This window comes from Carassius carassius, chromosome 2 (genome assembly GCF_963082965.1).
Source record: "Carassius carassius chromosome 2, fCarCar2.1, whole genome shotgun sequence".
Lineage (NCBI taxonomy): Eukaryota > Metazoa > Chordata > Actinopteri > Cypriniformes > Cyprinidae > Carassius > Carassius carassius.
The window spans coordinates 31,186,951-31,201,925 of record NC_081756.1 but is presented as its reverse complement, the minus strand read 5'-3'; the positions used below and the strand labels follow the sequence as shown (position 1 = coordinate 31,201,925).

General features: G+C 35.9%; 1 protein-coding gene and 1 long non-coding RNA gene across 4 annotated transcripts in view; one reads left to right on the top strand and one right to left on the bottom strand.

Moving 5' to 3' along the window:
* Nucleotides 1-14,975, top strand: part of LOC132108132 (uncharacterized) — a 40,706-nt gene that overhangs the window by 2,830 nt on the left and 22,901 nt on the right. The window lies entirely within an intron of this gene.
* Nucleotides 1-14,975, bottom strand: part of LOC132108121 (carnitine O-palmitoyltransferase 1, liver isoform-like) — a 36,435-nt gene that overhangs the window by 8,051 nt on the left and 13,409 nt on the right. For 2 of the 3 annotated variants that reach the window (XM_059514694.1, XM_059514684.1), the window contains 3 exons: nucleotides 9,800-9,952; nucleotides 9,450-9,563; nucleotides 9,262-9,354 (listed from right to left, as the gene is read on the bottom strand). In XM_059514694.1, coding sequence (XP_059370677.1) covers nucleotides 9,262-9,354; nucleotides 9,450-9,563; nucleotides 9,800-9,952 — 360 coding nt within the window. Of the gene's footprint in view, nucleotides 1-6,111; nucleotides 7,015-9,261; nucleotides 9,355-9,449; nucleotides 9,564-9,799; nucleotides 9,953-14,975 lie in introns of those variants that run through there. The other variant, XM_059514701.1, reaches the window with a different exon arrangement.

Below are 14,975 nucleotides of genomic sequence, written 5' to 3'. Positions count from 1 at the left end.
CCTGTATAAGTTTCTGTCTTCGGTTGAAAGACATTTCAAAGTATGTGGGTAACCATAGAGTTGCTGGTCCCCACTGACACATTTTGAAGTCTCTTCATATAACTGAATATACATTTAACAAGGTTTAAAGTACATTTGCTTGATACTTGACCTATATTAGAACTACAGTTGGATACAGTTGGCCTTTGATATCTAACCTCAGGGTCCAGCTCTACATCACCTGACAGACATAGTCTTAGCAAAATAAGTGGCGTTTCAGAACCTAATGTGCAATTATCAATTTCCTTACTATTAATTCTTTCTCATGCATACAAGCCAGAAGCAACAATAAATATAGTATACACAACTATATAGTGATAACCTACATGAGCAGATCAAAGGCGGCCCTAAAGTATTTTGTCTATCTGTCTATTCTTGTTTCTGTTTTTGCTTTCTTTGAGGCCATGAACAAAGGTGTCCTCCAGCTCAATTTAGAGTCAGTCACCAATCCAGCAATGGCCCTCATTTGCACTACAATTTACTAGAGCACTTAAAGCCTTAGAACCTCAATTTACACCATGTGTAACATTGGATTATAAATCTTACGAAAAAGACAATATTGTGTGGTTTTAATTTTAGACAAATAGATGGATAAGCATGTAACTAGTTTCAGTTGAACATTCATATTTTCAAATTGCTTTGCCAGTTAAGATGCGACTCAAATGATAGAAGGAAGTCAACCAAATCCAAATTTGTTAAAACTGGCATTAGGAGGCTCACTAATACATGAAAATAATAAAGCATCTGTGCAAAAATAGTAAATCTGATGGTCTGCAAGGGTCTCAAAAGAAATATTTATTTTATTAAAAAAGTCAGACTTAAAGGGCACCTATTATGCCCCTTTTTACAAGATGTAATAATGGTCTTGGGTGTCCCCAGAATGTATTTGTTAAGTTTCAGCACAAAATACCCCACAGTTAATTTATTATAACCATTTGAAAATGTCATTTTTGGGGCCTGTTTTAAAAAGAGCTGTTTTGGTGTGTACCACCTTAAATATAAATGAGCTGCATATCCCCGCCCTGCCTTTGGATGAGGGCGTAACTTGCATACCTATGGCAATGAACAGCCGGTAGAAGCAGAATGGCTGAGAGTGAGAGACCCGCTGTTTTGTACGGCATTCAGCCGTATATGTTTGAACCCGAATCAGACCCAGATGATGAAGAGACTCCGGCAGAAGAAACACAATTGAGAATGGAGCAGGACGTCTCTGAATGGTTATTAGATACATTTATGTTCTTATATTTTAATCGCGTCCCCTTTGCAATTATGTATGTGCAACACACACACACACTGTGATAACGTTAGCGCAATTTTTTGAAACTACAAACACAAATACTGTGATAACGTTTGCTAAGTACAAACTAAATTATATCTATGCGAGGGAACGGTTGCGTCATGTTGACATTACTTGTCGTACAGGTGCTTATGTGGCAAATGTGAGAAGATGGCTACAGAACCAGAAAATATATGCTGCAGGGAGATAGAACAGGTATTAATTTATTTACATTTGTAATTGTTGCAAAAAATAATACGTGACATAAAACTGTCTGACGCTATTTGCTGTATCAAAGGTTAAAAGACGGATGAAACAACTTCAAGTCACTCCATCATGTATGGTAGACCATCCCGGAATGGATCCAGTTTGTTTCAATGTGTTTTCGTTACAAAACGCTTTTAACATTTACAGGGCTGACTATGGTCCCCTGCGACTTCGTGGAGTACAACAGTGAGTGTTAATGATTAGCACATTTAAGAAAAAATGTCAATTTCTTCTAAATATTATAAATGTTTGAATTTTTAGTCTAATATTTCCCGGGTTATATTCAAAGGAAATTATAGTAAAAAAACAAAGCATATTATAGCCTTAAATAATTTCACAACAACTTGCATATACATTTTTTTTATTTACATTATGTATAAAGACACTGAACTGTACAAAAAAAGTTTAGAAATTAAATAATTTTAATAAAAGGACATTCCTCCAAAAATAAACTGAACCATGATCAATTAAATATCAAATATTTCAACTGCAGACAACAAATGATAGATATTTGAAAGAAAAAAACACAGAAAAATCCTTGAACCCTGTTTTGAGAACGTGCCTGTGTGTGTGCGTTAGTCGTTACAGATTTTTAGCTTATCAGAGTTTTGTGAGCTGGTGCTGGGGTTTCCTTGGACGAAAAGTTCGAGTTGTGATTCCAGCCTGTGTGGTCCTGAGGATTCAAAGAGAGTTTCCTGATGCCCAGGGTAGTTATGTAGGTTTTCGACCACCTATTGATTAAAGCGAGATACCCTACTAGAGATGGCCTCCTCCTTCTCTGGCCGGTCAAACTCTGCACACAATGCTGGTGGTATTGGTATCCTCAAAACATCATCCACATATGGTGCAGGATCCACAAAGACTTTATCAAATATGAGGTCCAGCAGGTCATCCACATATCCTGTGCAATATAACATTTTATTTTATTTTAAATTAGTAAAATAGAGTTTTCAAATAGCTTGTAAGAAATGATGCAAAAAAGATATGTACATTTGTAGTAAATTTGTTAAGTAAACTCATTTTATACATACTGAATGTTGCTTGTGTCTTAACTTCTCTGACCCGGTATTCTCCCTTCTTGGCCTTTGGAAAGGTCACTTTGAACACCGGTCGACCAGCTGCTGTTGTGGCTTGAGGACGCCCGGCATTCTCATTGTAATGTAGTGCAGCCAGGTATAGTCTGTAAGCAATAAATACATTTTCAACATACTATGTCTACAGTGTATGTAAAAGTAAATTTATTTTTACAACAATAACATTACCTGCACAACATTCCCAGAAATGGAAAAACCACATTTTTTGGTGTAAACCGTAGTATTACACTGTGGAAAACCTCGATAGAAGAAGTCTGATAGTGCGGACTTAGCTTGGCAACATCCTTCACAATTCTCTTGTTGGAGAGAACTTTCTCCAACTTGAGATATGGCAGTGTTCCTAAATTATTGGAAGTGTTACTATAGTATGATATGTAATTTTAAATAAAAAAAGGCAAGCTATATGATCTGCATACATTTTTTAAAAGTAACTATTGCTTCTTTAGCCTACATACCAGCAGCTAGCCACTTTTTTGTGTCTCGACTTCTCCTTGTTCCATGTAGACATGCTGGAAAATTGCTGTCTTCATGTGTGTGCTTATTTTGCATATGGTTTAGCATAGACGTCCATTTAGCCACTCTTTCAGGTCCACTGCTTGATGATGCAGCAGTCCAATAGATGTGGTTTTTTATACTATGCAACCATTTACGTATTTTCTCACAACCCTTCAACTTGCACACTTTTTCCAACTGCTTTGAAATTCCTGGAGATTGCAATTGCAATTAAATACAAACATGACAACACACAATAAGTAGAGCAATGTGTCATTACATATAATGTAATGGTGGTGTTTATATATACATACAGTATATATATATATATATATATATATATATATATATATATATATATATATTATCTGCTAACACATAATCATCCGCTAATAGTTTCATCGCAATTATTAGTCTGTAAAAATCTAGAAAAATCTAGAAAATGATATGATTAAGGTTATTTACCTTTCTCTATGTGCCAGACATCACTAGAATTTTGTGCTAACATCAAAACTTGACAATGTTGTCTCTGTCTGGACACCTGGAATATATAATTCAGTAAAGTTTCAGCAAAGATTCACTTTCTCTATTGTGGCTATTAAATTCAATTCAAATTTATTTGTATAGTACTTTTCACAATACAATTTTTTAAAGCAACTTTACAGAAAATTAATTTCGAAATGTGCATATAAAAATACAATTAGTTAATACAATTATATAATATTATATTGTATACTAAATAATATAAATATAGTTAAAAACATAAACATACTGATACTCCTGTGGTGTGTTTGAAGCGTTCTCATTGACAGTTGTGTACCAACACTGCATAGCTTTGATGTTTCTGTCTGCACGCCAATATCCCTCGTTCTACAGCTTCGTGTCGATGTGCTGGCCTTTGTATAAACATAGCATACACAGTTTTTAATAAAATATCTTTTTTTTTAAATTATATACTTGTGGATACACACTATACAAACAAGGTTTAAATTACACAGACATTCTACGAGGACGACAACAACTTTAGACGCATTTGTTATTGAATTGGCTGACATCGACATTTGCTATAAAAAAACATTAAATACACTTACTTCTTCTGGAGGTGACGTTGGATCGCGAACAGTAGGCAACGATCCACACTTGAGGATTAACTTTGAAGCAAGACCTGCTTTGAATTGACCTTCGTTCTGAAAACAGTCAGTCAAAAAATGATTCGCGCAAACATAAACGTATTTTGGAATTTTGAGTGGCGCCTTTCCTTCGTAAATAAAATCCATCCACCGCGTTTTCAGTGGCTCTGATGTCGGAAGTAAGTGAAAACTACTATGTTCATTATTACATCCCACAACAGAACACTTATGTTTCTTAGGAGACATTACCGGCTGTCGTTGAAACAATGGAGGATGGTGTACAGATCGCCGAGGGCGGGGTCTATGTCAAAACCAGATTGTCAATCAAACCACGTCGGTGGGGCTTAGCGCAATTCTACGTCACAGTGAGAGCAATCTTAGAACAGGGCGTTCTGAGACATTGCTTATGAATTATTGAGATTGTAAAAAAAACACTGGGTGGATTTTTATCATTCTAGGGTGGTATTGCTCACACACTGCCAACACACATTTATGATCAAACACCATGTAAAAGTGAATTTTGCATAATAGGTGCCCTTTAAGTAAAAAAAATGATCAAATTACAGTGCTCTAGTGGCTCAGGTTGCGTAGACCCATAAAAACGGATGTTTATTTATTTAAGAAAAAAAACAGGAAGATCAAATCTCCTTTTTCTACTTTTTACATTTCATTTTGCAACACAACACAGCACTATTTGCTGAAAATAAAAATTAATCGAGAGCAGATCTCTTCAAATAAGAACATAATTATCAACTGCTGCAATACAGTTATGAAAAGTATCTGAAACTCTATCCAAACATTCTTCTTATTATAGAGTACAATGATATTAAAACGCAACCCAGGCCCAGATAAATGATGGTGTTTGTGATGAAATGTATACTGCAGCTTTCATGAGGACTAAGATTTAGATTGAAACTGACATACATTCAACTGCTTAAAGCAAATCACAGAAATAGGAGCAGGAAAAAACAATTTTTCTTTTACCTGGTGTGAGGTTTAAGTATTTTAACATTTTTCTTTCTTTTATTAACAGAATGTATTTTTGATGTCTTAAGAGATGACTGATGTAATTTCACAAGGATGGAATAGTTTTGTACTGTGAAATACTGTAAAGCTATGCTGTTTTTTTGCACTCTTAAATCGAGTACTTGGCGCCACTTTATATTACGTCTTTAACTACTTACTAACATTTGAATTAATCATTTTATTTACTTAAATCTACACATACCACGAAACCTGTCCTTAACTTTATTCGTATCCCATCTCAACAGCAGCAATACACCTAATATAAAGTGGGAGTTAACAATTAAATAAGTAGTTTTAGTACACAACATTCTTTATAGAGACACTTCCAAAGTTCCGCATTTTGTTTTTAAGAGGAAATAAAGGCTTGACCACATTTCTCTTTGTTTTAGGATGATGTCATACTGATAACACAGGAACACACTTCAATTCATGCAGCCTACTTAAGAGATGGCTTTCATAGGCCAATGACTGGACTCTGGCCTGTGTGAAAAACACCAGTAATTCATACAAATCAACTTAAAAAAAATAGGAAATGCAATGAAACTGCAAAAAATGCAACAAAATTTGAATGTGAAAGTAAAAATTATGTTTAAGATTTCCCAGAGTCTATCTTTAGTGAAGCATCCTACTTATGTATATATTTATATATATATATATATATTTATATATATATATATATATATATATATATATATATAAAAAAGAATATTCTCGTAAATAAGTCAGCATTATTTTATTAGACCAGACATGAATAAGTGAGAAAAAAAAACGGCTTCCATTATTCACATTATTAATATGTTTATGGTATGTTTAATGCTTCTTCTGAATTTCCAAATAAATGTATACATGTACTTTGAGAGAACACTCATTAATTACTCATTAACACATTTTTATGCGTACAAAATAAATAACTGAGTTCAGAATACATTCAATTTTTCCCAGAAATTGAATCATTTTTTGACAATGATTTCCAAAATGATTACAGTATAACACTCAAATCAAAACCTAAAATATGATGGAAGGAAATGAAATGAATTCAAATAGAAATAAAATGTACAATTAATGTGATAAGGCATATGATAAGCGTTAACACATCCCGCATTAAAACGTAGTGACCTTTCAATGCTGAATTGACACGATACCAACCCATTCAATCAGGTTGAGAGGTTGAGAAAATGTGTACAAAATCCATAATAAAAGACTGCACACTTGGGGTCTTCAGAAACTTATCATCCGCATAACCTCATTTCCTTCATAACTTAACTCTTAATTTGAAAAACTGCAAATATCAGACTGCAAACTTAAAGCACAAATGGAGAGCTGAGTATCGCTTGATTTGGAACTCAACACTTCAGCCAAGTGAATATTATGTTTCTTGATATCTTATCAAGAGAATGTCATCTATTGAAATATCTATGAAACTGTACATCTCAGTAAAATATACTGAAAGCTGAAAGTGAAAGTAGTCTTGGTAATGAAATGGAGTTGAGACATATGTTAAGGCACCAGCACAAATAACAACAGAATGAGATTCTCTCAACACTGCTGATATACAGTTAAGGTGACACGAGTCATTAAAAGCATAATCCTTTCACCAGTCAAATCACTTTAGGTCCTTCTTGTCAAGCTGAAACAGATCCAGCATAGCAAGCATTGCTTGCCTGATATTGTTTCCAAAGCGATGAGAGTCCTGAAGAAAAACCATGCAAAATAAATAAATAAATAAATGATTAAGAAAGAGAAATCCCCCAAGCATTTAAGAACAACACTATCCACGTATGCTTCTAAAGGAACGGAATATTGCATACAACATTCGAGAATAAAACACAGTTTCCATCTCTTGTGTTCAAGTGATCAAATGGTCACTTCCTGGGAAACTGGCGCAAAGTTTAAACAATAAAAATGGAAGTTATTGCACCCGAAGAAGTCACTGTGGCTCTTTTTCTGCAATAATAATGACATGCGCCTCAGATGAATGCAGTATGCATAGGAAACAATACAAATGCCGTATTGTTATTGCATTTAGAGGCAGATGCCTGATGTTTGGGAATGCAGTCATGTGTAGTTCTGGGCGGTAGCCTAATTATAGCAAATCATTTTGATTGGCTCAGGCATTTCAGAATGACTTAACATTGGAAATGCAATGCAGTGTGAAATGTGATTGGTCCACTGGTAAGTCCAGTTATCCAATCACATGATCTGTTGAGTCAAAGCCACATATGATTTCTGTAGCACATTGAGGAATTTATTCTGTAAATGTGTTTCCATCAGAATTTATGTGTATGCCTTCTTATCGGATAAATTATTTACCTCAGTTGAGCACTTGTTTTTTATGTGCATTTTAAAAGGGGCATGAACTGCCTTTGTTTTTATTTTTTACTTTTCTCAGAGGTCCACTTATAATTTTACCAAGATTAAAAACATTTGTTTTTAAACAAATTTGCGGTAAAATGAAGTGAACCAAGACCAAGTTCTTACTGACTCAGTCTGGAACTTCATTAAAAATAAAGCTCATCCACTCTTTCCTAATGTTGTGATTAGGGCTGTCAAAATGGAAGAAAAAAATTATTCGAATTTTTTACTTGTATATTATCAAAATTCGAATTATACACAAATTTAAAATGCATAATTTCAGTTAGGGTGAAGAGAAGCTATTTTGCTTCTCTCCTGACTAATGCACGTTTAATAAAAGCATTAGAATACATGCCTGTTAAGTAAATAATATTAAAAAAAATGTTTATAAACCAATTATAATTAAGTTGCTTAAACAACTATAAATAAGACAAAGTTTAATACAGAGTGCGGAAAGCCAATCACACAGAGTACATTTTTCAATTAAAAACATGAGATGCAATGGGATGGGGAAAAACCAACCATAAATTCTCGAGATATGTTTTTAAAAAGTTGAACATACATTACTTTTACATGGCTTTCTAAACATATGGCTCTCTTGTCCCAGACACGAGTCCAGCGGTGTCCCTCTAAAAAATGTGTGAAATATGCGTTCTGTGTGAATGGCTTGGTTTCAGTTTTGAAGTAAACAACGTCTTCTCCACATTGTTGTTCTCTTTTTCCGCAAATTTTTAAAGAACATAGTGGCTTCAACTGGATAGGCTAACAAGAAAAGTATAATGTGATGAAACTTACATTGCCATCGCATGTCGTGCGCCACTGATAAAGGCCAAAATATACTTGGGCCATCCGCATCCACGCACCGTCTGCATTGTCGTTTTCATCATCAAGAGAGCTCGCGGACAGCCGCGCACCCAGCTTACGTGCAGGCAATTTTTGAGTTTTGAATTTTTGAGACAGAAGTGGTACTGCATATCGAGCTCGTCTGCCATTGTTGTGCGGATGCAAGATGGAACGGAGCACGGAATGTGAAGTATACCCGGGTCTGGCCTTAAAGCAGCCTCCTTAAAGCTCAACTAAAATGTGAATTTTTATTTTAAAATCGACGAATATTCGAAATTCGATTATTTTTTTGACAGCCCTAGTTATAATCAGAAGGAAGGCAATGCAAAGACTTTTCCACAGCTTGTCACTGCACAACGTCTTGTTTTCGGAGCATCTTTATCATTTGGTTTCTGAGTAGACCTGCGTTTGCCTCTGTCATTATTTACATTATGTGTGAAATGGTGGGTGGGGCTAAACAGGCAGTGATGTAGAGGCAGGCGTTGATGATCTTCTTCGGATGACGGTGTTACATCATAAAAAGGCACATTCCACAAGCTTTTGTTTTGGCAGATTGGCTTCAATATAAACTGTTTTTAGACTAACAGGAAAGTTTTGAGTTCTGAAACTTACAGTATGTTTTTATAGTGCAGGTATTTGATACCCCAAAATTCACATTCCTTTGGATGACACATCTACTGTCAAAAAAAAGGACAAGCATTTTCTGTATTTTCACAGATTCTCAGGTTGTGTGTGTTCTCACCGTTTCTGGACTAGAATGCTTGGAAGAGATGTGGAAATTGATGAGCTTTTCACCGATAATAACATAGGCCACACCATAACCATCATCTGCAACCTAAGTTATAAAAAAAATAGAATAAAAAGTTCAATTCGATCCTTTCACCAAAGAATTTTAATATTACCAGATTATGAAATCTTTGAAAGACTCACCGGTCCAAATCCTCCTCCACTGGTAACATACTCTGGGTTATTCACCAGATCAAACAGCTCCCCCTGCTGCAAAGGAGTCTGACTAGTGGAGAGTTTCCAAGGCTCTGACAACACCTGAACAGACAGGAAGGGAATTAAAAAATATATTTTTTAAGAATATAAGATACATTGCTCTTAAGCAAGGCAAATACATAAATGTCTTCAAAGGCAGAAATGTCCTTTATCATTAATTTGTCATAAAAAGAAGAAGAAGAAAAATCAGGACACTATCAATTCTCATAAAATATGTTTTTTCAAATTAAATTACTTTATTATCTTAATTTCTGAAATGCATAAATGCAAAAATCCACCTCCTTGAGGAATGGGGAGTCCTGTCCAAGGTACTTAGACACTACGTAGAGGCAAAAGAGATGGCGGTCAATGCCCTGACCAGTCATTGCCAGCCTATACATTTGCTGGTGTTTTTCAGCCGCCTGGGTTAGTAAATGAAGTTTCTCTTCTCTCTACAAAACAACAACAGAAGATTTATTTTCAATAATGGGAGCAGTAAAACAGTGACCAGTAAGCACTAAACTGCATTTGTCAAATCTTGAAAAGCAGTAGCTAAAGTGTTGGGGAAAGTTACTTTTAAAAGTAATGCATTACAATACCGTGTCACTCCATAACAAAAGTAACTTCTTGTGTTCCTAAGTAACTCTTTTTTTGGTAACTGTAAAGGCCCTTTTACACCAAAAGTGCCTCAGGCTGAAGGAAGTGCCTCTGCACCTCACTCCTAATTTCACGCAACACAGGGACAGGAGAGGTGTCAGTGAATAAATGGGAAAACAAAGTACCGTATTTTCCGGACTATAAGTCACACTTTTTTTCATAGTTTGGCTGGTCCTGCGACTTATAGTCAGGTGTGACTTATTTATCAAAATTAATTTGACATGAACCAAGGGAAATGAACCAATAGAAAACTTTACCGTCTACAGCAGCCAGAGGGCGCTCTATGCTGCTCAGTGCTCCTGTAGTCTACACTGAAGACATAGAGCGCCCTCTCGCAGCTGTAGATGGTAATGTTTTCTCTTGGTTCTTGGTTCTAAATAAATGCGACTTATAGTCCAGTGTGACTTATATATGTTTTTTTCCTCGTCATGACGTATTTTAGGACTCATGAGACTTATAGTTCGAAAAATACAGTAACTTCTGTAAATTTAAAAGTAATGCTTTACTTTACTAGTTACCTAAAAAAAGTAATCAGATTACTTAACTCACGTTACTTATAATGCATTACCCCACAACACATGCTATAGCTATTAAAGCAAATGCAAATTAAATAAACAGCTACTGTGCTATTTGTGCTGGTACAGTAAACCTAAAGCCCGGGATACACCAAGCTGGAGTGAATGAACAGCACTCTTTTCCATCCTCAATACCCATTGCTGAAGTGCCCTTGATGCCAATGCACTGAACCCCCCAGTTGCTCCCCGGGCGCTGGATCTATATCTGCCCACTTCTCTGGGTGTGTGTTCACGGTGTGTTCATTTCTCACTGCTGTGTGTGTGCACTTGGATGGGTTAAAAGCAGAGCATCAATTCTGAGTATGACTACCATGCAATGTCACGACTTTCACTTTCAGAGTAAAGAGGGATCGCACAGACACTTGTTGTCATTCCATTTCGTTCTTTCTTTATCCACTAGAAGACGACCAAGTGCTGACAATGCACTGCTTGCTTTGAATATACACAGTTCTAGCTCTTCCAGTTTCCCTGTTTGAATGTCGAACACAGACTACTGCCACCTGCTGGTATGGGAGAGTTATGTTCTCTCACACAAGCGTAGAACATACACGCTTGTTGGCTGTGGGATGTAGACTGTCTTTTGTGTTCTAGTGCAATTTTTTTTTCCCTAACACTATGCGAAGCGAAGTGACGAGAAGCAACATAAAGGCTGATTTATACTACTGTGTCGGACCCACGCCGTAGGCCAGGGATCCTCAAATCTGGCCCATGAGATACAGTTTCCTGCAGAGTTTAGATCTAACCCTAATCAAACACACCTTAGCATGCTAATCAGTTTCTTCAGGATCATTAGAAAAATCACAGGTAGGTGAGTTTGATCAGGGTTGGAGCTAAACTCTGCAGCGCATTGGCCCTCCAGGACAAGATTTGAGGAACCCTGCCATAGGCTATGTGTCAGTTTTCATTTATACTTCTGCGTTGTTGTCCACGTCGACGTGCAGTACACATGAGATGATGTTTCTCACTAGTCAGTAACACTTTAATAACAACTTTCATTACTCAATCATTAACAAACATTTAATGCTTAAGAGGTCATTTGTTAACATATTTTTAAATAGCTAGAAACATGAGATAATGTTCTTGTTAATGTTTACTAATAAACTTATTAAACATTACCTAATGACTAACAGATCAATATTTCATTTTAATTTAAATGCTTACAAATGTCATTAAACTTTCAATTTATATGATCACACACTTCTTGAAAATCTGCAAATGATTTTAAGAGATGTTATACAATGATTAAAGGCCTTTGTTAATGAACAACACTTTTGCTTCTATTGAGATGTGATTCGGGTAAGGTCAGGGACCGGTCTGGTGGTATGGGTAGGTTTAAGAGTTGGTTAAGGGGTCTGAAGTTCTCTTAATACTATAAGGGAACATGGCTCAATCTGTTTATATTACATTGTAAAAAAATGAACAAGCAGTTTCTTGAAAAAAAAAAAAAAACTTTTCTTCTATTGATGTATGATTCAAGGAATATTCTGTTTAATGTTATACAGTACTATACTAATGTAAGTGTTGAGGCAATAATAAAAAAAAAGTTTTGCACTCAAATTACAGTGTGTTATGTATTTAGCAAGCATTTAGTTAAACTTAACTACCAACTTTACTCAAATGTTGTTACAGCAGCTAAAACTCCAATGCCCATAAAGGAACTGAATGATTAGTTAATGTTTATAAACATTTACAAATAATGAATTAACTCAACTTTAGATTGCGTACTGCAAAAACGAAGAAATGATAAATAAACTGATTTGTAAAGATGTGAAAATAGGGTGAAATCAGGTCATTTTGGACACAATTTACCATCGAGATTGCAAAATAAATATACTATTAATGATTAGTAAGTGTTTGTAAACATTTACAAATGATTAATAGTTTCCACATTAGATTGGGTACTGAAAAAACACAAATAAATAATTAATAAATGATTTAAGATGTGTAAATGGTAGAATCTACACAACTTATGACCTTTACAGACTATAATTATGAGTTAATTAATATGTTAACACAAATAGTTTGTGAAGTGCTTAAAATTACTAATTAAGCTATTTTTTTCTCAAATGTAAAAAAGAGCATTAGGTAATATATGAACTAGGGCTGTCAAAATTGCTCAAAAATTACGTTCGAATATTCCCTCTAAAAAAAACACGAATATTCGAACTATTCGAACACTTGGTTGCGCATGTTGTCAATGACGCGCATTACGTCAATAACAGGACAAAATAATACAAAGAGACATAACTACTTGTATAGGTAGTCTATTTAAGTTTAAACATATTTGACAATGTATTACATGGTAAACGTGGAACCTTTCCTTGACATGAAACGATGAATAATCAAACCTCGGTTCCATTGCTTGACAGAACTCCCCGAAACCTGCCCCATCCGCGATAATGATCGGTCTCATGTTCTTACAAATGAACGAAATTTATTTATCCGTTATGGACTCTTGTCGTGTTGCAGACAAAGAGCTTGTGGCGGGCGATGCAAAGTAACATTAAGTGTCAAGACGTGACTGTTTAGCTGGAGTTCCACACATTATGCCATGCTCATTTGGGTGCACATTTTTGAGATGTGACCTCATGTTGCTAGTGGTCGAATGGTATGCTAACTGTAGCTTGCATACAACTTTATCTCGCGGGTCAACAATTTTACCTCACTTTCTCTGCTGCGGTCGAGTTGGGCTCTGCACTTGCTGCCATCTTCCATGAAGACGCGTCAACTTTCAGCAGTGATGCTGTGCCAGACAGTGCGACTCCTGTGACCAGTCCCTGAACCCTCAGGCGCGCTAGCGTGCCCGCTGGCAAAGCAGACAGCCACGCCTCTACTACCGCGGACGTTTTTTCCACTTTTTTTTTTTTATTCGAATATTATTTGACCTTCGAAATTTGTTTTTTTTAAAACTATTCGAATATATATTCGAATTTAGAATATTCGTTGACAGCCCTAATATGAACTGAAGTTTAATGACATTTGTTCACATTCCAAAGAACATTAATAAACCTTTAATCATGGTTTCATTTCTGTTATAATAATTTGTAGATTTTTTTAAAGTGCATAATCATATGAATTGAAAGTTTGATGACATTTGTAAGCATTTCAATTTATATAAAATAATGATCAGTTAAAGGTGGTTCCCAACCTTTTTCAACTCGCGGCCCACACAACCACACACATATGTTTGCGCGGCCCACTTCAAAAAAATTAACTGACCCCGCTCTTGTTGGGTTAATAACTTAGTACTCAGAAGCTAGATTGTTTTTAGACTGTATTTATTGAATAAACTAGGGCTGTGCGATATGGACACAAAAAAAAAACCTATCGCGATTTCTTTGATCAATTTTGCGATTGTGACACACACCGATATGCTTTTACAGTCATAAATGCATTCAGGATTCATTTGAAACATATTTCCAAAAGAAAACCAATTAGAGCTTTATCAAAAAGTGTTTGCAGTGTGTATACAGTATGTGTATGCAGTCAGCAGCGAGAGCGCATAAATATAACGCGAAAGCACATTAAAATAATGCACGAGCGCGAATCCCTCCGTTCGCACGCAGATTTCCTTTGCGCTGTCACAAAAACCAGACTTGCTTGCTCAGATACACGCTGCTCTGCGCGGAGAGAGTGTGTGCACTTAAAACGTGTCTCCTCTCACTTAAATTGCATCCTGTGTGCTCACAACTCGCTCTATGCTCATGTGTTAGATATTAATTATTTTCGCACATTTTTATTTCTAGCCTTTTACCGCGTGCAGTGTGAACGCTCTGATCCGTTAACATGGGCTCGGAAAAAAGGCGCATCACAGACAGTCTGTTCTGTTCTCGCGCTAGGCGCAATGCATTCTGATTGGATCGGATAGCGTACTACGGGAGGTCAGGGCCGCGGAAAATCGTGCTATTAAGCGATTTAGAAATCGTGCACGCTCAAATCGTGATTTTATGACGATTTCTTTTAATCGCACAGCCCTAGAATGGACTGGAAATGAACAGAAAATAATTGGCGGCCCACCTGCAATACCACCGCGACCCACTAGGGGGCCGCGGACCACAGGTTGAAGACCACTGCATTAGGCAATGTTTAATAAGCTCATTAGTAAACATTAACAAGCATATCATCATACTTCTAGCTATTTGAATATATAATAACTAATGATCTGTTAAGCATTATATAATGTTTGTTAATGATTTATTAATGAAAGTTATTACAAAATGTCACTGACTAATCAATGGTCTTG